Below are 22,309 nucleotides of genomic sequence, written 5' to 3'. Positions count from 1 at the left end.
GTGAAATCAAACACCCAATTATTTTGCTTTGTTCACAGCATTTATAAAACTTGAAAATCATGTTTGGACTATAAGATGTCTAGAAAGCAAAAATAATTTCTGGCCATACTAACCTGACATTTTAAAGCCTGTGCCTTTTAATGAAGCTGTATATGTGTATAAGGTGAATGAGTTTGAATTAGAGTAGTATCTTTTATGGCATTAATTTGAGCAAAGTATGGACTAAATGGAGTTCCTAGTAGAGAATATGCATTTTCTTCCCTGTGAATGGTTATAAAGGGGTGGGAGTGTTTTACCTTAATTTGGCTTTACAATCACTGTTCTTGGAACAGACTCGTTCTGTTTCCATAAGTGATGGCTTGTGGTACAATTTAACTTTATCTGCCTTGATGCATGTCAGACTCTCTGCATTGCTAGAAAAATGCTTAGATTTATTAACCATGTGTTTTGGGTTTTTGTTTTTATTTGTTTAAATTCTTGTTAATTCCTAGACTGGGAGGAAAAGCTGAGCTACTAGCAGAGCTAGTAACTGAGCAGAAGACCTCTTGAACTGGAAGTAGTTGTAGAAGTAACTTGTGGTGGAACTCCAGACTGGGTCTTGTATGGATCATTCCAGGCTAAATGGAAGGGGAGGGGGCAGTGGCATATGGGTAGGGTGGGAGGGGGTTGATTTGGATGAATATTCAGTCTTGTTAATTAAATGCTTTGGGAAGAATACATCCAGGCGAATGAATGAATGAATGAATAATTTTAAGTATAGACTGAAAAAATCGGTATGACAACCAACACTTGGCAAACAAGCTTGGTACTCATCAGACTAAACACAGCTCCTTAGGCTTATTTGATGTTTGAAGTCAGTCTTTCTCTCTCTTAGGCTCATTGATGTATGGAGACAGAGGAGAGGAGAGATGCTCTAACTCTCTCTCCCCTCTGTCCTTATTTAGCTGGTATGTTTGGCCAGCCTTGTCAGTCCGTGTCCGCCCCCCCCCCCCGTGCACAAACAGGAAAGTTTTCTTGCTCTGTTCAAGTGTAAGATTAAAATTAGCCAGCTATTAGATGAATGAACTCCTCTCTAAGTAGAAGTTGAAAACGACACTGTTTTCAGCCTCAAACGTACTGCGCTTCTGAAATACATGGGAGGTTGTTGATGACTCTAAAATTCACAAGTTTGAAACTTCATTATCAGTTATAAACGGTGCTTTGGGTATGGGTGGGCATCTCCGGTTGTCTAATACTTTTACCAGTTGGGATTGACTAGCTAGTTGAGCAAGTCTACTTGGATTTTGAAGTGTAGGCATCTTTTTTTTAAAATATTTCTGGTGCATTTACAGCAACATTTTTTAATGAAAAAATCCTAATGGGGGGAAAAAATAGCTTATTTCTTTTGTGTACGTTAAGGAAATATGCAATAATAGTCCCCCTGTCTGTCTGACATGGCAGGGAAGACGAGCCTTGTAGCATTTAGCAACCAGTGTGTGTGTTGTCTCCAGTTTAATGAAAGGGAGCTACATGTGCAGACCTCTGGCATGAGCTAAATATCACTTGAAACCGGCTTATTAGGGGTGCAGGGTGAAGCTGACTCAGCAGAACTCAGGGGAGTAATGCAGTTGGGATTTGGTTAGACTAGCTAGCACAGTTTATTAGCCGCTGATTGATTCTGTATAGCTTGAGTGACTTGCAGTGTGGCTGCTCTTCTTATGGAAGGAGTAATTGCATATTATTGCAGCTGGCTCGGGTCCACAGGAGGACCCTTTTTGTATAGTTCTTGGTTTTATTTTAGGGGTGATGCACAGATGTAAGGTCTAACTGCTTTAAGAAGGGAAGGATTGTTGCAGCTTGGGTAAGGTATTTGACTGCTCTATCAGCAGGATCCTTCTTTTTTGATGTGAACTAAAATTGCTGTAATTTTGACCCTGAATGAAGTGGGGTCAAAGCTTCAACAAGCTTGCCCCACCCCCCGTGCCAGCATGCTCATAAGTTCCCAGCAGTTTTGCTACAATTCTGTCATTTCTTTCTAGATGTCTAACCCCAGGTACACATGGATATGTAAAGTCCCTAGTCCCCAGAAGGGACACATTCTGCTATTGTTGTCCAAAAGGTCTTGTTTCTTCAGGATGCTACTAACTTCTTTCTTTCACTTTTTTAGATCTTGAACACAGCCAGGAAACACTTTGGCGCAGGTGGAAACCAGCGTATTCGTTTTACATTACCACCTCTGGTCTTTGCTGCATACCAGCTTGCGTTTCGCTACAAAGAGAATTCCAAAGAGGTGAGTTAATCTGCAGGCACATCTTGTGCGTTTGCTGTTTGCTCTCTTTTTTTCCTGAAAATGCATTTGGTTTGATTGCATGTTGTAATAACCTGATACAGGATGCTGATCTGAAAGCATTCACTTCATTGGGCAATCAAGAGATAAAGGGTGGGGGGCGTTTATCAGCTCTAGTTAACTGCAGAACTAATAATTTTTGCTTCATAGCTTATTGTAATTTAAATACAAATCTTGAATAGCTTTTAAATTGCCTTTAGAGCCAGAAGGTCTTTAATTCTATGGTCTGTTGGAGGGAAAGATTAAGCAAGTTATACTGCCAGAGACTAATAGAAATTTTTGCTCGAGTAAAGCTTGGTACTTTGTAGCTCCAGTAGTTCACAAAGTGAAAATGAACAAGCTTAAAATAAGCTAAGCCTTTTGAAAACTATTGCTTCTCTGAAATTTAGTTGTCATGTAATTAGAAAATGTACAAACTAGGGGCGCGCTGATTTTTTTTTTTTAAGTTTTTTTTTTTTTTTGCGGGGGCTGATTACCAATGTCTAATTGTTAACGAGCCATATTAGGGTGAAGGTGGGCTGCAGCTATAGGCTGGGGCTGGGGGTGGTGCTGGGCTATTTCAGAGGGGAGGGGTTGGGGCTGCACTCAAGGCAGGCGGAGGCAGTGCTGGGAAAGGGGCTATGGTTTAATTTTCAGGGTGGCTGTAGCCCACCCTGTAGCCCTCTTCCTGGTGCCATCGGCTGTCCTGAGTGCACCCTTGGCCCACACACAGATCCAGGGGGGCACGATGCTAACATTGTGTAGCTTTCCATGGCACCCTTGAAAGCATCTCAAGGCACCCCTGGATGCTGCGGCATCTTGACTGAGAATCACTGGTCCTAGTGGCCCTATCCCACCTGCTCAAGTTTGCTGAAAAACTTGTTGTACGATTCTGTCTTAAGTTCTTGTGACCCCCATTTTAGGACTGTCGGAAGAGAGGACCCACCCACCTTTTTTATGTTGTGTTGTCATTTAAGGATTTAAGTGATACTCAAGCCTAACTTGTGGGATAGGATCTGGCCCTTAATATGCTGGTAGTATTAACTGGTGTTCAATATGTTAAAATATCCCTTGTTAAAATATCCGTCATTAAAATAAGTTTTTAAGGTGAGGGGCAGTCTTCCATTGTTCAGACTCACAGTTTAATGACCTTCCCATTCAGCTCTTTGTATATAAACTGATCTGTGGCTTACTAATGCCAAAATTCATTTTGTGCTTCTGAAATTCTGGCTGATGCTAAGGATGGTCATGGTCTTCTGTTTTTTCTTTGAGCACTCATAGATGTGCAAGTCACTTATGTGAAAGGCTATTGAGAATTTTGGGTCATGGCATAGCAGTATAAAAATATTAATTGTATCCTAACCTATTTCAGCTTGAGTCAATATTCTTCTGTCATAATGGTGTGTAGAGCCAAGTAAGATGAGCTGAGGGGAAGTATGTCAGTAAATGTTACAATTAAACTTTCCTAAATTTTCTTTTCCTCTTGTGGTTACTTAGTTCAAGCTTTGATTTTAACCTTTATTTCTTTAGGATGACAAATGGGAAAAGAAATGCCAGAAGATCTTCTCATTTGCCCATCAGACCATCAGTGCTTTGATCAAAGCAGAACTGGCAGAGTTGCCTCTCCGGCTATTTCTACAGGGAGCTCTGGCTGCTGGAGAAATTGGTTTTGAAAACCATGAAACAGTGGCCTATGAATTTATGTCCCAGGTAAAAAGGATGCTGACTACTGTCACTTCCCCCCTTCTCAACATATTAAAACATGGTTTTATTTCTGTAATGCAACTGGAAAAAATAGACTTTTTTTTCTTTTCTTCCTTCTGTCTCATGTCAAATTTAACTTCAGTGCCAAATGAGTGCTTGTTCCCAGTACTTTTGAAATATATTGCTGTTATCTGCTGTTCCAGCAGTTCTTCAGGGGAGAGCATCCAGCATTTCTAGTCTAGTCTCAAGCTTTAGCTACTTGCCTGGGGTGGTGCAATCAGGAGATACTTACCCATAACTGCAGGGGTTACAGTTAGTCTTCTTGTCCTGAATTTCACACTAAAATCTTAGGCAGCTGCCCTGTTTAAAACAAATTTCACTTCATTCATTGTTCCCTGTTAAGTAAAACATGGACTGAGATAGAGATATATAGATATATTTTATTTCATGTTGAATACATCATTATTGGACAAACTGAATGTACAAAGCCAAGCCTGCTTTCTCACTTCTGTCCCCTCTTTCCCCACTGCATGTTCCTAAACTTCTGCCTGGTGTTGTAAAAACAAAACAAACAAGGAAAAGATCTTGAAATGGTTTTTATTCCCTGTATCTCCAGAGATCCTTGGTAATCAAACTCATAGAAGATCAGGGTTGGAAGGGACCTGAGTGAGTCATCTAGTCCAACTCCCTGCATAAAGCAGGACCATTTCCCAACTGGATCATTCAGGCCAAGGCTTGGTCTAGCTGGGTCTTAAAGACCTCCACAGCCCCTCGGGATAACCTGTTCCAGTACTTTACTGGCCTCCTAGTGGGAGAATTTTTCCTAATATCTAACCTTAACTTCGGTGGCCATTACAAGCGAGGTATTGCTCAGCCTATGATGGTGCTGCTTTGAACTAGGGGTGCACTGATTTTGTTGATACCGCTGGCTAATTATTAATCAGCCATATTAGATAATAATGATCTGATAGCTGATTATGGAGCCTGGCAGCTTGGAGACCAGTGTTCAGTGGTAAGTCTGTGGGAGTAGGGTGGAGGGGCAGATCAAGGCCCTCATGGTGAGGGAGGGAGTGGGGCAGGGGCAAGCGCTACCTAGCCAGGGCAGTGAATGTGCCTATAGGAGCGGGATAGTCACAGGCAGCTCATCTGTGGGGGCAAGGGGTGGGGAGAGGGGACGGCTCCCTGCTGCTGTTTGCATTCCTGTGGGAGGCATGCCCCCCACCCTGGATTTGTGTGTGTAGTGAGGGTGGGCTGCTTGCTGTGGGCTCAGGACCAGGGGCTGTGCTTGCCTCTTGTGGGGGGGGGGGAGGGGGGCTAGGCCAGGGCTGCACTTGGGGTGGCACTGGGACAGGGTGGCTACGGGGTGGGTTACAGCCACCCTAGAATTCACTGTTGGTGCCCAAGCCCACAGCCTGCAACCTACCCTCATCCCATGCACAAATCAAGGGGGCACATGCCCTCTATGCCTTCCCCAGGCGTGCATGCAGTGGCAGGGAGCTGCCTCCTTTTTCCCACCCCCTGGCACCCCCTTCCCTCAGGACAAGCCTCCTGCAGCTCTGTCCAGCTCCTGGGGTTGCATTCATCACCCTGGTTGAGCAGCACCTGCCCCTGCCCCACTCCTTCCTTCACTGTGGAGGCCTCAGTCTGCCCCCCTAGTCTCTTTCCTCCCACAGACTTACCAGCCAGATGCTGCTCTCCAAGTTCCCCAGCTGCATTCCTGGTCACGTGTGTGCTGCAACTGTGCACATGCACACAGCATTTATTGGTGACACTATTGGCTATAGCAGCCAAAAAAAGCCAAATGCTGATGCTAGTTTTCCTTTTGTTGGTGCCAATCTGATATGGGCTGTTTAAAATAAATAAATAAATAAAAAAAATTATTAATATTATTTTTATATCTGTGTACCTCTACTGTTGAACTCGCTGTGAGCTTCTTAGGGCGGGGAGTGCTTAAATGACGCATTGATCTTGAGACCTGATGGTGGTAGCGGTGGGAAAGGGTGAGTTGTGCGCCACGATGAGAAGGCTTTCACATGAATCACTCAGCCTTGCTGCTTTTATACTGAATATTGTTTTCAGTGGAATCTTTATATAGAATCGGCAGTGTCACCAATTGACCCTGTATTTTTTTTCTTCTGCCAGATGCCATCATGCATATTTTGATGCAGAGGGCATTCACCACCAAGGACTAAACCTAATCAGTTAGGTGCTCTCTCCTTAAGCAAGCACCAAATAGAATTTAAAGTCACGCTAAGGAGCTTGACTATTTTAAAGATCACTCATCTTAATCATCATTTTTTCATTGTTTTTTTTTTCCCCACAGGTGTTCTGTTTTTGGGGGGATTTTGACTTGTTAGGAGGCTTCTGCCTGAGGTATACAAAAATAGGAGCAGATGCATGGAATTGGACCTACAAGACTTAGTTTGATGTACTTATTATTGCTTTTATTACTGCTTTAAAACTACTATCAGTGCTTTAAAGAACAATTTGTATAACTTTTGTCTTTCTCCTTCTGTTTGTTGTGTTAGGCATTCTCTCTGTATGAAGATGAAATCAGTGATTCAAAAGCACAGCTGGCTGCAATCACCTTGATAATTGGAACATTTGAGAGGATGAAGTGCTTCAGTGAGGAGAACCATGAGCCTCTGAGGACTCAATGTGCACTGGCGGCTTCAAAACTGCTTAAGAAACCAGACCAGTGCCGGGCTGTTAGCACTTGTGCACATCTGTTTTGGTCTGGTCGCAACACTGACAAGAACGGAGAGGAGGTAGGAGAGCATGAATCATGAGTGTATTTTCCCTCCCTCTTTCTCCAAAGAGTCTTTCGTACCTTTCTCCAAAGGGTGTTTCATATCTAGCTGTATTTGTATCTGTACTGTGCATCTGGTAGAGATCTTAATTCTCTTCCATTCGTTAGAACAGACATGGGCTAGAGCAGGAAAAACTACAGAACAAGTCATTTGAGTTGAGCTCAAATTGGGCAAGATGTTGTAAATGTCACAGACTAAATCTTTAAGGACTTGGAATTCTGGTGCTTACACAAGGTAGTGGTGGCTAAGTCTGCCTGCAAAAATAATAAACAGCATTACTGCAGGATGAAGTTTCATGCTGTTCACTGAGAGGTCAGGAAGCTTTGGGCAACCCTGAACACATGCAACTCCTTTCCCATGTTGTACACCTTTGCAGTGGCATGTTGCATTTTTTTTAATAGTTAAGACCTGCAGATATTGTGTGATCTTGTAAAGTATTTGTATTATAAAAAGTCAAGTTGACCGTTTTCAATTTTGGCTTATTGTTTAAAGTTTGGCCAGACCTACAAAACTCATCAAGTGCAACCGTTTCGGTTGCAAAAATTTTTCACTGCTAAACTGTTCTGATTTTTTTTTTTTGTTCGTGGGTTTTTTGTTTTTTGAGAAGTGTGTGCACTTGATGGTGAAGCCAAATCCTTATGTAGAAAACTCAGTGGGAGTTGAAATGAACTCCAATTTTTCCTCCTGGTGATCACTGAAAGTTTATCGTTCCTATTTGATGGTGACTTTGTATTGTGGGCCAGTAGGGAGTACTCCACAGTGAGGTGTGTGGCTCAATGCAGCCCAGCCACCTTCCAGGCTTTGAGTGCCTCTGAGGGGGCACTTCACGTCTGGCTGACCCCCTTCCTGGAGCACACCCGCTGGCCTGGAGGTAACAGTGCCACCACCCAGGGATGGGCTTGATTCTGGCTCGGTGCCCCCTGGGAAACACGGGTCTAGTAGCCATCGAGGGTACTTGGCTGACTTTAAGAGCTTGGGATGCTTCCCTCAGTCGGAAGCACAAGTAGAGGTCTCCCTTAGTCAGCTGAACCAAGGGGACCCCAAGGCATAATCTAGACCCTCTCCCAATAAGTCTCCCACGCTAGGTACAAAGGAGAACTTTATTGGTTACAAAGGATAGGGTTGGAATAGGGTACAGGGAAAAGCAATATCAGAGAAATCCCATAGAGCAAACTGGTATGGCTGGGTAGCCTTGGATCATGCATCTGAGTTACTGCAAGCTGTACATCTAGTTAGGTCTCAGGTAGCTTACTCAGAAGTATCATCCAGAGGCAGGTGGAGAGTCCCTCTGGAGGCAAGCAGTTCCTTGATCATGAGTTTTGAGAGAGCAAGTTTTAGATAGTCCAGCTTTCCTCTCTCTCTGAGTCTTCCTCGTGGCTGCTGCCCCCTTCTCCTGGGCAGTCCTTAACTTTTATGTAGCTCTTATGACCTCATTTACTTGGTTCAGTGGTGGCCAGCTGGTTGTCAGCCAGCCAATTTGAAATGCATCACTGGTTGCTGGGCAGACTGGCAGTCTCTAGCCCACCAAGGTGCCCAAGCCCCTCACCCAGGTATGTGATGCCAGTCACGTAGGCAGAGGGAGCAGGTTTTGCCCCTCCCTCAGGAATGTATCCAGCTCAGGTAACCTAAAGAGATAGGGTAAGGTGTGTACCCTCTGTAGGGCCCATCTTAACCGAATTGTCACAGAGAAGAGTTTTTGGGGAGAAACAGAATTGGCCTTCTGCCACAACTTGTAAAAACAGTAGCCTTTTGAGGGGTTAGGCAAGCTTCCAACTTGTCTGGATCCCTGTTTCATAAATAAAAAGGAATTGGGGTAGGGAGGATCATGCTTATAATGTAAAGTGGAAATTTCCATTAGCAGAAGGGGTTTACCTTGAATAAAATTTTAGTCACTCTTCTGTGTTAATTAGTTTGCTTTTGTTCAAATGGTGACTTAAGACGTTTTGTTTCAAACTTGCCTGGAATTTGCAATGGAAATGTTTTGTCACCCAGCAACAGCTGATACAATATGTTTTAAAAATAATGAAAACTGTCCTCTTAAGCAAAGCAAACAAGGTCTGTACTTTGACAAGGCACGTGTATGGCAGTCTCTAATATGTGTTGGGTGAAATGGTGCTGGGAAAGAGAGTTTTGTCCTTTTTTGTATCTAAACTTTTTTTTCCTCCCGTTAGCTTCATGGAGGAAAGAGAGTAATGGAGTGCTTGAAAAAAGCTCTGAAAATAGCAAATCAGTGCATGGATCCTTCACTTCAAGTTCAGCTTTTTATAGAAATTCTGAACAGATATATCTATTTTTATGAAAAGGAAAATGAAGCGGTAAGAGATTTTTTCCTCCTTTTTAAGTCTGTTCCTTGATGCTCCAGTTTATAACCAGTACTTTGACATACAAGTTAAAAGGTGCTGTGGGCCAGGTTTAATTAATATGCTTATACTTGTGCTTCATGGCAGAGTAATGAATTGTCCCTATGTAGGGCCAGAGGGGAAAATCCCCTTCTGTAAGCTGCTACCAGTGCAGCTAGTCTCTGGCTTCTTTCCTCCTACTTCTCAGAGACTTAAATGTGAGAGAAGTAAATGGTAAAAGTTTGTATATCTTTCTTTAAAAGAAGAGTTGATAAAATAAGGAGCAGACTGGATCATAACTTTTGAGATTCGAAGTTCCAGTAGGAAAGACAACTGAAGAAAACTAGTTGGCCAATACGCAGACTAAGTCCCATGGGTTTAGTATTGGCTGTGAACTTGATATCAAAATAGCTTTTCTGATGTACTGACTAAAATTCACTGGGCATATTTGTGAAAACGAATATGAGTATCTTTGTAATTCATGAGATTTGCTTAGTGCTAATGTTTTAATACGCATACTCAACTAGCTTGGACTTGTGTATTTATTTAATTAGCATACGCTTTCAAGACAGAATTTCAAATTTATATTCCTAAGACCCTTTCTGACTTGAAGCATTTTCCTCTGCTTTGCTAAATCTGTTATGAAACTGCGATACTTGGATGCCTCCATATGATAAAGGCCAGCTGAATTATTTAGCACATCAGTTGACTTGAGAAGTATGAATATCTTCCTTTTTTCCCACTTTTCAAATAGCACTTCGTGTGAATCATCTCTTCCTGTCTGCTTTGATATGTAGATATTGCTTATGGTTAAGAGCACAGCACCTTTTTATCTTTGAAATTCAATGGGAATTTATCATCTTGTTCCACTGAATTCAATACTTCTTGAATTGCTTTACTTGTAATGGCCGTCTTCAAACTAAAGCTTATTAAAAAGCTCATGATGAGGTAGGAAATGTTGTAACTTTCTCAAATGAGTAAGTAACGGTACAAAATCTGAGCAGTGTGCCACTGTCACACCTGGCCCTTGGCAGTGACAAATGGGGACCATGACTCTAAACTAACACTTGTGCTTTAATTCCACTCGTTATGGAGGCAGTGTGTGCATGACAGAAGTGCAAGGTCTCTAAGCTTGTGTACTTGTCATTTACTGGTTGGGTTTCAGCTATCTGTGTTTGTATTGTAGGTGACAATTCAAGTGTTGAATCAACTCATACAGAAGATACGAGAAGACCTGCCAAATCTTGAATCTACTGAAGAAACGGAACAGATTAACAAACACTTTCACAACACACTGGAGCACTTGCGTTTGAGGAGGGAATCGCCAGAATCAGAAGGTCCAATTTATGAAGGTCTTGTCTTTTAAAGAAGGCATGTGCTGTACTTGTTTTTTGTCTTCATTTACACACAGTATGTTTTTTATTACGATTAGATTTCGTAGATGGTGCCTTTTGGAAATGCCATGTTAGGTTCCCGTTCATTTCATGTGTGTTCAGTCCAGCACTTGCAGACACTTGCATTCACTACTTAAATTTAAAAGGTATTCAGATTGCATCAGCAACTGCAGATTTACTCATAAAAATATCATGACTGAATCTTTCTTTAAAATTCATGTAACATGTTACAACTCTTTTTCCCAGTTTTCTAATCTTTTTCTTTTCTTTCTGTTTCACTGTTGCTTCTGTACCACTATGGAGTTCTAACCAGGCAGTGACTATCTATCTCAAATGTATCTGATTTTTACAGAGCATCTGATTTTGGGGGATATTGTATGTTGGTTTCTGCTTGAACTGTTCTTTTTAATGCAAGTTAAGGCTAAGTGTAATATTTTTCCTTAAACTAGAATATATTAATGCATGTTTGGAGAGTTTTGAAGCACCATGTTCAAAAACAGAAGTTATATTTTGCATATAAAGGCTCTGTGACACTCAGTGAGGGCCAGTACTGTGCACAGGGCATATTTATCAAGGTAATTTTGTTCCAAATAGTATAAAAAAATAGAGAAATTGTGCTCTATATAGTATATGTATAACCTTCATCATTGTAAATTTAGGGGAAAATGCATTACACAAGTTAATTCAGTATCATGATTTTGCACCAGTGAAACAATAAAGTTGCTATTAACAGCTCCTGTTCTGTCTGTCTGTTTTTAATGGCTTTTTACAATAAATGCAGAAAAATATTAAGGAGTTCCTGGCAGCTGTACCCAACCCAGGCAATTAGCTCAAACTCTTTACTTTTGTAATTAGTGCAGATGACTGGATTGTCAAAGGGTGCTCAAATATCAGAGTTCAACCAGGAAATGTGAACAAATATGTTTTGTCAACTTTTTATTTTGGCTGAGTTGTTTATTCTTGACTTGTTCTCTTTTTTTTCACTTAATCCCTGTAGGAGATATCTGCTATAATGTTAAAAAATCAGTAAAAGCTACAAGTGAATAATATAATATCCAACTAGGTTGCGTCTTCTGCCAAAACAAAAAATGATGCAATAAATTAAATAAAGATCTGGTTTGTTGCTAATACCAGAGGACCTATCTGGATATTGTGTACTTCTGTATTCATGCTCATATGTGCCTCACCAAAGAATTTATGAAACCCTAGAAATGATTTGATAAGCTAATTACCAGGAGTGTCCTACAAGGAAATGTTGCTATTTATTGGTTTTCCCTTTTTTGGTGGAGGAACTATTACAGAACTTGGTATTATACTAGCATGCATTTCACTAGTAGTAGCTTCATTTTCACACCAAAATGCAATTGATTTGTATATATTGGCTCAATGGTAGCCCACAGCCACGTGAATGGCTAAGATTTTATGAATACAAATGGCTGAGAACAAATGCATATTCAATGCCATGTGACTTGTTTAGCTAGCCGATTTTTGCTTGCTGCCTGATGGAAAAACAATTTGAACTTGCAGTGAAAATATTTTTAATGTGCTGTATCCAAGATTTCTGAAAAGCTGTCATCATGGAAAAAAGGTTGTGGTGTTCTTGGTGTGTTTTGCGTGAAATAAAACTAACAAGGAAAAAATTGAATAGTGTATTGAAATTGCAGGAGTTATCTCTCTGTATAGTCCTGTCTGCCTCTTGAGACGACTGTTTGATCTACTAAAGAGTAAGCTGAGTATGTAAAGTTAGGGTATTTACACTTTAAGTGAGACAGAGCTGGAATTTCAATGGACTGGAGGAGAGAGTATTTTCCCAACTTACTGTTTTATTTAAGTGCCTGCCTGTCTGTCGTTCTGGCAGATGTTAAAAAAACAAATCCTTGCTTTACCAAAAGAAGCAGCACGTTACTTCAACCCGGCTCTGCAGCATCTGTAAAGATCAGACTTTAGTGGGGCTTTTTGACACTTAGGTAAAGCCGATTCAATTGGCTATTAGATAAAAGCCCCACTAAAGTTCCCAAATCTTTACAGATGTTGAGCAAACCAGGTTGAAGTAATTCACCGCTGGCTCTGGGCGTGCATTGAGTGCAGCATGGGAATGCACCAAGTTTAAAGTAAAACACCGAAGGGTTTTCTGATTGTGTGTTTTTTACATCTATAAGCACCCCTTTTTGTCAAAATGGGGTGGGGGGAAGTTGTTCTAAATCAAATCTAAACCACTTCAAGAGGGACGTGGACGATATGGAAAGAGTCCAGAGGAGGGCCACTCGTATGATCAGGGGTCAGCAGGGCAAGCCTTACGAGGAGAGGCTACGGGACCTGAACCTGTTTAGCCTCCACAAGAGAAGGTTAAGGGGGGGACCTTGTGGCCTGCTACAAACTGGTCAGGAGGGATCAGCAGGTATTGGGGGAGTCCCTGTTCCCCCATGCGCTGCCAGGAGTGACCAGGAATAACGGTCACACGCTGGCAGAGGGTAGGTTTAGATTAGATATTAGGAGGCACTATTTCACAGTCAGGGCGGGTAGGGCCTGGAACCGGCTTCCAGGGGAAGTGGTGCAGGCTCCTAGCCTAGGAATTTTTAAAAGGAAGTTAGATGAGCACCTTGCCGGGGTCATCTGACCCCGGTGCTCTTTCCTGCCAAGGCAGGGGGTTGGACTAGATGATCTTCCTAGGTACCTTCCGACTCTAGCTACTATGAAACTATGAAATGTCAAGCTAATGTACTTCAGCCTGACTTTTTTTTTTTTTTTTTTTAAACTGACTTTCAGGCTAATCAAATAAGGGATGACAAATGATGACTAGACCAACACGAGTATGTGCAAGTACTAGGCAAGATTCTTTAAACTCACTGGATCCAGATTTTAAGTTTCCCATGCAAAAATGGAAAAACCCCCACAGATTTCCCCTTTTTAATTTTAATGGGGGCATCTATGGATTTTCCACTTTTTTTGCAAAGAGGTCTCTGCAGGCTGGCAGTTGGGAGCAGTGGGAAGAGCCAGTGGGGCAAGTGAGTGGGGGGGGGGCAGGGGTTGGGAATGAGGGAGTGGGCAGGTGTCTGGTTAGCTCATAGAGGGCCAGCCTGGCCAGATGGCATGTGGACTGGGAGCTGCATGTCAGGCTGGGCAGGAAGCTGCCCATGGAACCACAGAGTTGCTTGTCATTCAGCCAGGTGGGCCCTGTGCCTCCATGGGTGGCTTCCTGCTGGAGTACTAGAAGTCCCGTGTGGAGGCACAGAGCCCATGTGGCCTGATGGTGCCTGGCTCCCAGTCCACACAGCATTGGGCTACGCTGGCGGGCTCCATGCCTCCATGTGGGGCTCCCAGTACTCCAGCAGGAAACAGCCCATGGGGACTGCCTGGCCCAATGGTGCACGACTTCTGCCTACAGTGCGGTGATCAGCATGTGCTAGCACAGAGCCAGCCTGGTCTAGTGCAAAGAGGTATGCTAGTGGCCCAGGCTGGCTCTGTGCCAGGCTCTGGGACTTGGATCATAATCCTCTGGGGTATACAAAGTGATTTTGCCAGGAGCTCTGACTTCCATGATGGAAAAACCCAAAATCAAATGCCAGCATATGTAGGTATATAGAATTTATTTTATTATAGTGACTGAGGCACTTGGTAGGCTTCCAAATTGCTTTAAAATGCTAAATAGATCAATAAAATGTGGTGCGTGTGTGTGCTGGCCTTTCATTTTAATCACAGATTTGGGGGTTTTAATTGGAGAATTTCTGTTTCTTCTGATTTAAAAAAACCCAAAACCAACCCCCAAAACTAGGATCCCTGCTCATGTTGCTTGAAATGACTTGCAGCCCTGAAGCTGAGAGAGTCATGTTAGGTCTTTTAGAGTAGCCAGACTCAGTCTCTCTCCTAGATGCTTGTTGTTTTCCAGTCCATTCAAATTTTCACTTGGTTTCACCTAAATGCGAATATCCTTCTCAGTGGCTCTTGTTTCACAGTTGTCCATTCCCATCCCTGCTACGTGCCATGGCTAGAACAAAGCCAGGCTCCTAACTTTCCACCTGGTTTCACATTGAGTAACTTGGTGGAACACTGCATTCGTTATTTAAATAATTAATCTGAACTTTGGGTATTGCTGACATCCATCAGGTGCAAGGATGTGGCTGCCTTACAGTTGTAAGGAAATCTGTTCAGGGTTTTGAACATACCCAGTCTCTGAATTGCACCTTGGTCACCATGAGAGGCAGTTGAGTGCTGGCTCAACTCAAACTCATGATGCCTGCTTCTACCCTGAAATTCAAACAGAGGTAAGAATCTGGTGTTCTTTGGGTCAACTATTTCATATTCCCTCTTTTTTTTTTATTTTGGGGAAAAACTTCTGTGGCCTTTGCAGTGAGTGCCTCACTCTACCAGCTTCTCCCCACTAGCTGACCAAAGGAACTTCAGGAATCCTAGGAAAAATCCACACATCTCTGCCTGGGCCCGACCTCCAGTCAGCATTGAAAAGCAAATGGTAACTTTACTATGCCTGATTAATCTGACATGTTGCTGGGGCTTGGTCTCAGAGTTGGGCTACCTTGAAGGGGGCTTGTCCTTCCCAGTGAAGACACAAAAGGATGCTACCCTTACACCTCACAAAGGACTTAAGGCCACAAAGCAGATCTCTCAACCAGCTGTTGCAGCAAACTTTATACATGCTGCTGGCTGGACATCTGTAACACTAGGTTCTAGAGCTTGGTGTGCTTTGAGATAAATGACAGAAGTGGGTTTTGTCTATCCTGCAGCCAGTGATTTTTCAATCCTCTCTGTAAAGTTGGATGGAATGTGTGATTGAATAACTAGTTAAAATGTCATTCTCCTTGTATGGTGAATTTTATATCTCCCTTTTTTTATTTTTATGTCAGAAAACTGAATGAGTTAGGCCAGGGGCAGGCAATTATTTTGGGCGGAGGGCCACTTACTGAGTTTTGGTAAGCTATTGAGGGCCACATGACAGGCAGCCAGGGGCAGATAAATATTAATTTTCCACATTTTGTTTAGGGGTGCTTCAAGTCTAAAAGGATGGAGAACCGCTGATGAATTTTGAGGCGCAAAAGAACCTATGTTTCATTAAAATGGATGCAGACCTCAATTGTGCAGGTGAAGGTCTTGTGCGTTGGCCTCTAATGCTCTTAAGTGAAGAATGCAACTGATAGCCTATTGTAGATGTGTATACTTCACTGTTTCAAACTTCTCCAGAGTGGCCATGGCACTGGGACCAGGTTGGTGCTATTTTTGGCACCTTATATGAAGTGCATGCTCAATTATGACACCAGCAACTCTTAAAATTACTTTTATTGAGGTTTTACAAAGTAACACTTCAAAACAGTATAATTTGTAGAGCTCATACTAGGTGGGTTATAAATGTTAAGTAGCGTGTGTGTTGGCAGTTGTGATGCTTATCAGGTTATTGCAAAAGTTGCTGCAAAACTCTATAAATGGAGCTCATGGGGAGAATCTGCTCAGGGTAGTGAAGAACTGTACCTCAAGCACATACATACTTTTTATAACTGGTATTCACTAAATGTGAAGGATGACTATGTTTTCTGACTCCCCTGGGGAAGGGAAGCGAAGAGAAAAGACCAATTTGAACAGTAAAACCCTGCAGACTCCTGCACTTGCACTCTAACGTATGGGTGGGAGTCATATGATGGAGCTATGATGGATACTTCCTGGAGTTCAGTCCATGGATAGGTTTTGGAAGGCAAGAGTAATAGGGCTGATGTCTACACCTCTCCTAATTATTCTTTGGCTGTGCAGTATCTTAGCTGTGTTTCATGATCATCCTTATCTCTCTTTCCTTCTTCCTTGTCTTATTTGGAACAGGACTTGCTTTACAGAATGTATACAGAAATGGAGATCCTTTCAATCCTTTTTTTTCCCCTTGCTAGCTACCTTTTATAATACTGGCCAAGGTAGGGATCCTGATAAGAACAGCCTTTTGGGGAAAGAAGCAGGAGAACTAGCAAAATAAACTAGTGTAGATTTATGTTGGGCGAGTTAACTGATGCTTTCATTAGTGCTAGTAACTTTCTCATCTGTCAGACCCTGCTTCAAGTCCACATTATTATGGGATAGACTTTCATTTTGAAAGGTTGGTGATTTTTTTTACACACTTTATTCTGGAGTAGGTCTTCATGTTTTATCTGACTTTTGAAAGAGGTGAGAGGATTTTTGCTAATGGCTCTTGACCAATATGATTGTGTTATCCTTAACTTTAAAAAGCTGCACTACAAAAATGCATTTTTAAAATTTAATAATAACTTTTTATCAGATGTGGATAGTTAAACTCATACTTAGCTTTTTAAACATTGCTTACATAATAAAGATGCTTGTACAGAGGATGCATACATCTGTTGCTACCATGTATGTACTCAGGATATGTATATATTTCTCTGCTGCTTTGACTTTGCTGCCCCTTGAAATTGTTAGATTTGGCACTGTAGAAACCCAGAAGGTACACCTTCAGTGTTTTTTGTTCCTTGCTTAATGTAATCTTGTCCCATATAGTTTAATAATCCTTCCAATACTCTTCATTTTTCAGACTTGTACACATGTCCAAAGCTGAGACTTTTTAGTATGCCTCCTTTAAAACTGCTCAGTTTAAATTGTTTACTAAATTCATCCATAAGAGCTACTGTATTTACACTTAAAACTTTTTATCTCTGGGTTTACCTGTAAGTACTAAAACAAAAACAAAGTGAACCGGGGGGTGGGGGAAATGTGTGCCTTTTTTAGACATGACACTAGGCAAGAGCAGAGTCAGATTTTCAGTTCAGTATTTTTTATGTAAAAAGATGCAGTAATATTTGGGCCCTTACCTGAAACCCACTGAAGCCAATAAATAGACTGTTAACTTAAATAGGCTTTGGACCAGGCCTTTCCTGCAGGGGGGAGAAATCCATAGGTGGATAACATACTGTGAGATTTGACCCATTTTCCCTCCTTTTCTTGCTCTTTAACCCTTGCAATTTACTGCCATTCTTATTCCTAGGAACACTTGTTCCTTTCAGAAATGTTCTATTTCTGGCAAAACTTATCTTCCATGCATCTTTTTTCTTTTACATAAAAATGTGGGGATGAATTTTGGCCTTGCCAGGACACAACAGTTTTATAAAAGCCTTTCTGAAGCTCATATGGCATAGTGGATATAAAATAGGGTTAATTGCTGAATTTAGCCAGAGAAGCCAAAATGAAATTTCATAGAGAGAATGATGTACACATTGCCCATGGCAAGCTGCTCTAATGATCATTAGAAGTGTATAAGGAGCCCAACACAAACCAAACACACAGACGATAATTGTTAAAGACTTGGCCACTCTCTTATCCCGGGAAAGCCTAAATCTGCTTGCCATGGTGTTGGCAACGTCTGTTCTTCTTGTGGTGTTGCAAACATCTTCTGTAGCTTTATAAAAACTGTCTGTGGGTGGTTTGGTCTCAACATCCATCTGTAAGGGTGGTAGATCTTGGCTGACATGGAAATTTAATGACTGGCTGTCAAGTTTATGTAGCCTGAGCCTTGAACCACAAGGTCTAGTGGGGGAAAGGCTGTTTGCTCTCCTTTTCTGATCTCTTTGTCTGTCAGCAGATTTTGCAAAGAATATGATGTGCTCTCTCTTTTTACCCTGGAAATTCATTTCATAGTCCTCTTGACCAGGTGCTAGGCTTTCATTTCTTAAAGAAGTGCGTTTTCTGATATTCATATAAATACTTAAGTTAAAGTATGTAACACTGATGAAAGGGGTAAAGAATTCAATGGTGGAGGCAATCATTAGGAAATACCAGTTATAGAAGAATTCTGCATAACATTCTCCTTCAGGGAGGATACTCTTCTGGGCAACATACTCCCAGCTGATGATGGCTGGTCCATAGAGAAGAAAAGCTGCAACCCATACAAATATCATCTTTAATACTGCGTTTGTGGTCATCCCTTTCTGAGCCCTGTAGCTCACCTGAGAGAAGAAAAATGGAAGTCAGATTATTTTCATGCACATCAAAACAATATAGCTACATGTACATTGCTAGGGGGCTTGATGTCATTTATTTAAACACACTGGAACTAAACTAAAGTATCTCCTGGCATTCCTATTGTGTTAACGTGGTCTGTGAACTTGCACAAACTCCTAAAAATTGTTTAAATTTAGGAGGTGGTGACTGAAACAAACAGGTGAAATCCCCTGAGCCCAGGTTTCTCTACAGAAAGTACTCTACCATGCATGCCAGCAGTTTCCTATGTATGTACTCCATTACGGCTGCTGTAGTGCCTGTTTCATGAGAGATCTTATGAGAAGTTTGATTAATGTTTATATATTTAATTAACGTTTATATATTCAACTCATCAGTAGCAAACAGTGCAATTTACTTAACTGAACCTATACGTGTGTGTAGGTTCAGTTAAGTAAATTGCACTGTTTGCTACCGATGAGTTGAATTTAGTGAGTGTTGTGTTCTGAATTGTATGAAGGTGTGAACATTTCACTTTTTGTAGAAAAAGATAAGTTCACCCAAATTATTATCTGTCTGTGTTCTAGATATGCATTACATATTTTAGTGATACTGCATTTTTGTAAAGCATTCTATTTCCTATTGTATTGTTTTGAGATAAATGATTGAGGAGTATTGTGCTATATCAAAATGCTTTATAATGGAGTAGGAATGCAGTTTCCCTTATTCCATGAATGTAGAAACTAAGGCACTGGAAGGTGAAGTAACTTGCACAAGATAATCATCACAGATCAAATTCTTTAAGAACAAAGTCACAGAACTGCGGTGCCATAACTTCCAATTTTTTTTTGCTGAACCCATTAAACAGTACAGTTTTTAATAGCATAATGAATCAGGGGCTCAACCCCTCTACCTGTGTCTACAGTTTCTAGCATCAAGGAGTCCTGATCTTGCTTGATGTTTCTAGAGGCTTCTGCAATACAATAATAAATAATACATCTGAACTCTTCGGCTATGGTTTATTTCTTGAAAATGAGAGGCATACTACTAATATATTTTGTGTGTATGCACATGCACACTATATAAATATAGCAGTGTGCCTAATTTTCAAGAAATGAACTATAGCTGAAGAGTTCAGACTTATGGGAACTTCTCATGTTTTGGGTGCAAGCTTGTTAACGAGATTTTATTTAAAGCCTGAAACATCCAAAGCTAATATCACTTCATTAATGGCATTTGATGTCTGAGTCATATACCTAGTGTTCTAAAGTCTGATCTTGGGACTCTGAGGTCAGTGTTTCCTGCAGGGAAGGTTTCAAGCTTTTTGCTATAACAAGACTACCCTCTTCTCAGAATTGTACCTGGCCCTCTTCTTTTTGCAAGCTAGTAGGGCATTATTGCAACACTAATGGAATATTGATGCAATTGATTTTTAGAAATGCTTTGGTGGGAATTAATTTGAGGTATTAAAAAAATGCCAGTGAGTGTCTGTAACTGTTGGTAGCTAGTGTCTGATAATGATTTATATCTTTTCAGTTTGCCTTCTGGAACACAGTTTCATTTGTGTTTTAAACTGTACTTAGCACTCAATGCCTAGGGGTAAAACTTCATTAAATACTTGAATAGACAAAATTAAACAACAGAGCATTCATATTTCCCCCCCTTAGATATTAAACAAATATTGTTCTATCTTCCCAGAAATACTAATTTGGTGCATGTGACATCTAAACAGTTAAGGAGTCCTTCAATACTTCAAAAGGGGGCAGTCATTTTCCAAGGAAACTGTTATGGTCTCATAGCGTGACTTGTAATGAACAGGGATCCTAGTTTTCCGCAGAGGGGAAAAAGATTGCATTTTTCTGTGGGTTTTTTCCATGGTGCACAGAAAATTAGGAACCTAAGGGTAATGAGTGAGAAGCACTATAAAGTGCTGTTGCTATGAAGAACAGACTTGGGAAGAAAAGTAATGATGTGAAAGAATAAAAGAACTCATAACTGTGGAAAATGTATGGGATTATTCATCTTTAAAACCCTGGCAATGAATTTCAGTGTACTCGGATGGTTTGAACCAGAAAAATAGTCTGAAATGTGGAACTGGGGCAGTCCTATGTTCTAATCCTTTTTTGACGTCTGCCTGTGTGTCTAGAGCAGCACTTATTTCTGGAGCTGTAAAAGGGAGATGGTATTTTCCTGCTTCAAAGGACTCTTGTGACCATATATTTTGTATTTTTGTCAGGCTTGGACAGGCACCATACTGTACTGATTGTCTGATAAACTGAGAGAGACCTTGTATGAAATGTTTAATGCTTTTGTACCCCCCCAGTACAACAGGGAGTATGATGGGATCAAGTTAATGAAGCAATGTGCTTAAGGAAGAAATTGATCATCTGAGCTAAACTAGTGGCTGGTAAGGGAGGAAACACTTGAGCTCTCTGGGACAGGCTGGCACGGTACAGTCAGTTACTCTAAAGCACGAGTGACCATACTACCCTACCTTCATTATGTGCAACAGGTAAGGTTTTTTGGATGTGTGGTGTATGTAGCACCACTGACTGGTGGTACTTCTGCTCAACTGGTTTCCCTGCAGTGGTGGATGTGGTATAATTGCAAAAACATCGCTTCCCTTCTGGGTTAGAGCTGCATTCCCCTTGAGATGACTCCCTCCCGCCCCCCCTAGGTCCAGCTGCCCCCCTAAGCACTGCTGGTGCCCAGGTTGGGCCGTAGGCGCGCGGTGGCGCGTCCCCCGGGCAGGGAGCGCGGCTGTCCCGCTCCTTCGCAGTCTCGGGGCTGCTTCGGAGCCGGCCCTGCCCTGGCCCGACTCCGGGCTGCTGCGGAGGGGCCGGGGCAGAAAGCAAGCCACAGCCCCGGGGGCGCTGCGCTGGGGGTCAGGAAGAGCTCTTGCCCCGCGGCCCAGGCTGCCCGCAGGGGGAGGTTTCCAAGAGAAAGCCGGGCAGGGGCCCTGCCCGCCCTCGCCGCTCCCCGCTCTTACCGCTCTGGTGACCGAGACGAAGCGGTCGAAGCTGATGAGCACGATGTTGAAGACGGAGGCGGTGCACACCAGGTAGTCCACCACCAGCCACAGCTTGCACCAGCCCCGGCCCAGGAGCCAGCGGCCCGTCAGCACGTAGGGGATGTAGAGGGGGATGCAGAAGCCGCCTGCGGACACAGAGCCGCCGTGACCCCCGCGCCGCGCCGCCTCCCCCGCGCCGCGCCGCCTCACGCGCCCCGCACTCACCCACCAGCAGGTCGGCGAGCGCCAGGTTGAGGAAGAAGAAGTTTGCCCGCGTGCGGAGCCCGCGCTCGGTCGCGAAGGCCAGGATGACCAGGGCGTTGCCCAGCACGGTGCCCAGCGCCAGCAGCCCCATGAGCGCGGCCAGCGCCGCCCCGCCGGGCAGCTCCAGCGCCCGCGCCCGCGCCGCGCCCGACGCGTTCAGCCCCGCGCCCGGCTCCTCGGCCATGGCCGGCCCGCAGCCCGCGCTCGCTCGTCCCTCGTGGCGCGGCGTCGCCCCTGCCAGCGCCCCGCGGTCCGGAGCGGCTCACGCCGGGGTCTCTCCCGCTCCGCCTGCCCGTCTGCGCGCCTCCTTCCCCCCGAGCGCGGGCATCACGCGGGGAGGCTGGGGCCGTTCCCCATCCGGCGCCACGGGAGGCTGACGTGAGACCCTCTCCGAGGGAGCCGCTCTCTGGTGCCGGAGGAGCCGGGTGGGGTTTTTTAAAGCAGCGAACAGAGACGGAGATGAGCGAAGTAACACTTCCAGTCTCTGTCGCCCCGTAGGATCGAGTAACTCGCCGCTTTTACCGTTGCCCAGACAGACACCCTCT

General features: G+C 43.0%; 2 protein-coding genes across 2 annotated transcripts in view; one reads left to right on the top strand and one right to left on the bottom strand.

Moving 5' to 3' along the window:
- The window catches only part of VPS35 (VPS35 retromer complex component), a 39,221-nt gene extending 27,934 nt beyond the window's left edge, over positions 1-11,287 (top strand). The window contains exons 13-17 of the mRNA XM_090062925.1: positions 2,147-2,269; positions 3,836-4,015; positions 6,538-6,777; positions 8,991-9,134; positions 10,345-11,287. Coding sequence (XP_089919051.1) covers positions 2,147-2,269; positions 3,836-4,015; positions 6,538-6,777; positions 8,991-9,134; positions 10,345-10,524 — 867 coding nt within the window. The 3' untranslated portion in view covers positions 10,525-11,287. The remainder of the gene's footprint in view (positions 1-2,146; positions 2,270-3,835; positions 4,016-6,537; positions 6,778-8,990; positions 9,135-10,344) is intronic.
- Positions 11,288-15,891: 4,604 nt separating this feature from the next.
- On the bottom strand, positions 15,892-22,059 carry LOC149857203 (histamine H3 receptor-like). The gene is made up of 3 exons (XM_090062486.1): positions 21,726-22,059; positions 21,480-21,646; positions 15,892-18,498 (listed from the first exon to the last, which is right to left on the bottom strand). Exons 1-3 carry the CDS (start codon positions 21,946-21,948, stop codon positions 17,608-17,610), a joined length of 1,281 nt encoding a protein of 426 aa, XP_089918612.1. The 5' UTR covers positions 21,949-22,059; the 3' UTR covers positions 15,892-17,607.
- Between the last annotated feature and the right edge of the window lie 250 nt (positions 22,060-22,309).

This window comes from Crocodylus siamensis, chromosome 9 (genome assembly GCF_052110815.1).
Source record: "Crocodylus siamensis isolate JL-2025a chromosome 9, ASM5211081v1, whole genome shotgun sequence".
Taxonomy (NCBI): domain Eukaryota; kingdom Metazoa; phylum Chordata; order Crocodylia; family Crocodylidae; genus Crocodylus; species Crocodylus siamensis.
The sequence above is the reverse complement of the archived record's forward strand: the minus strand, read 5'-3'. Positions and strand labels throughout refer to the sequence as shown.

Excerpts from the sequence above, each read along its gene's own strand:
- LOC149857203 (XM_090062486.1), bottom strand. The coding sequence starts at position 21,948 with ATGGCCGAGGAGCCGGGCGCGGGGCTGAACGCGTCGGGCGCGGCGCGG. Across the intron at positions 21,647-21,725 it reads GCTCGCCGACCTGCTGGTGG|GCGGCTTCTGCATCCCCCTC; the intron begins GTGAGTGCGGGG and ends CTGTGTCCGCAG. Across the intron at positions 18,499-21,479 it reads TCGTCTCGGTCACCAGAGCG|GTGAGCTACAGGGCTCAGAA; the intron begins GTAAGAGCGGGG and ends TTCTTCTCTCAG.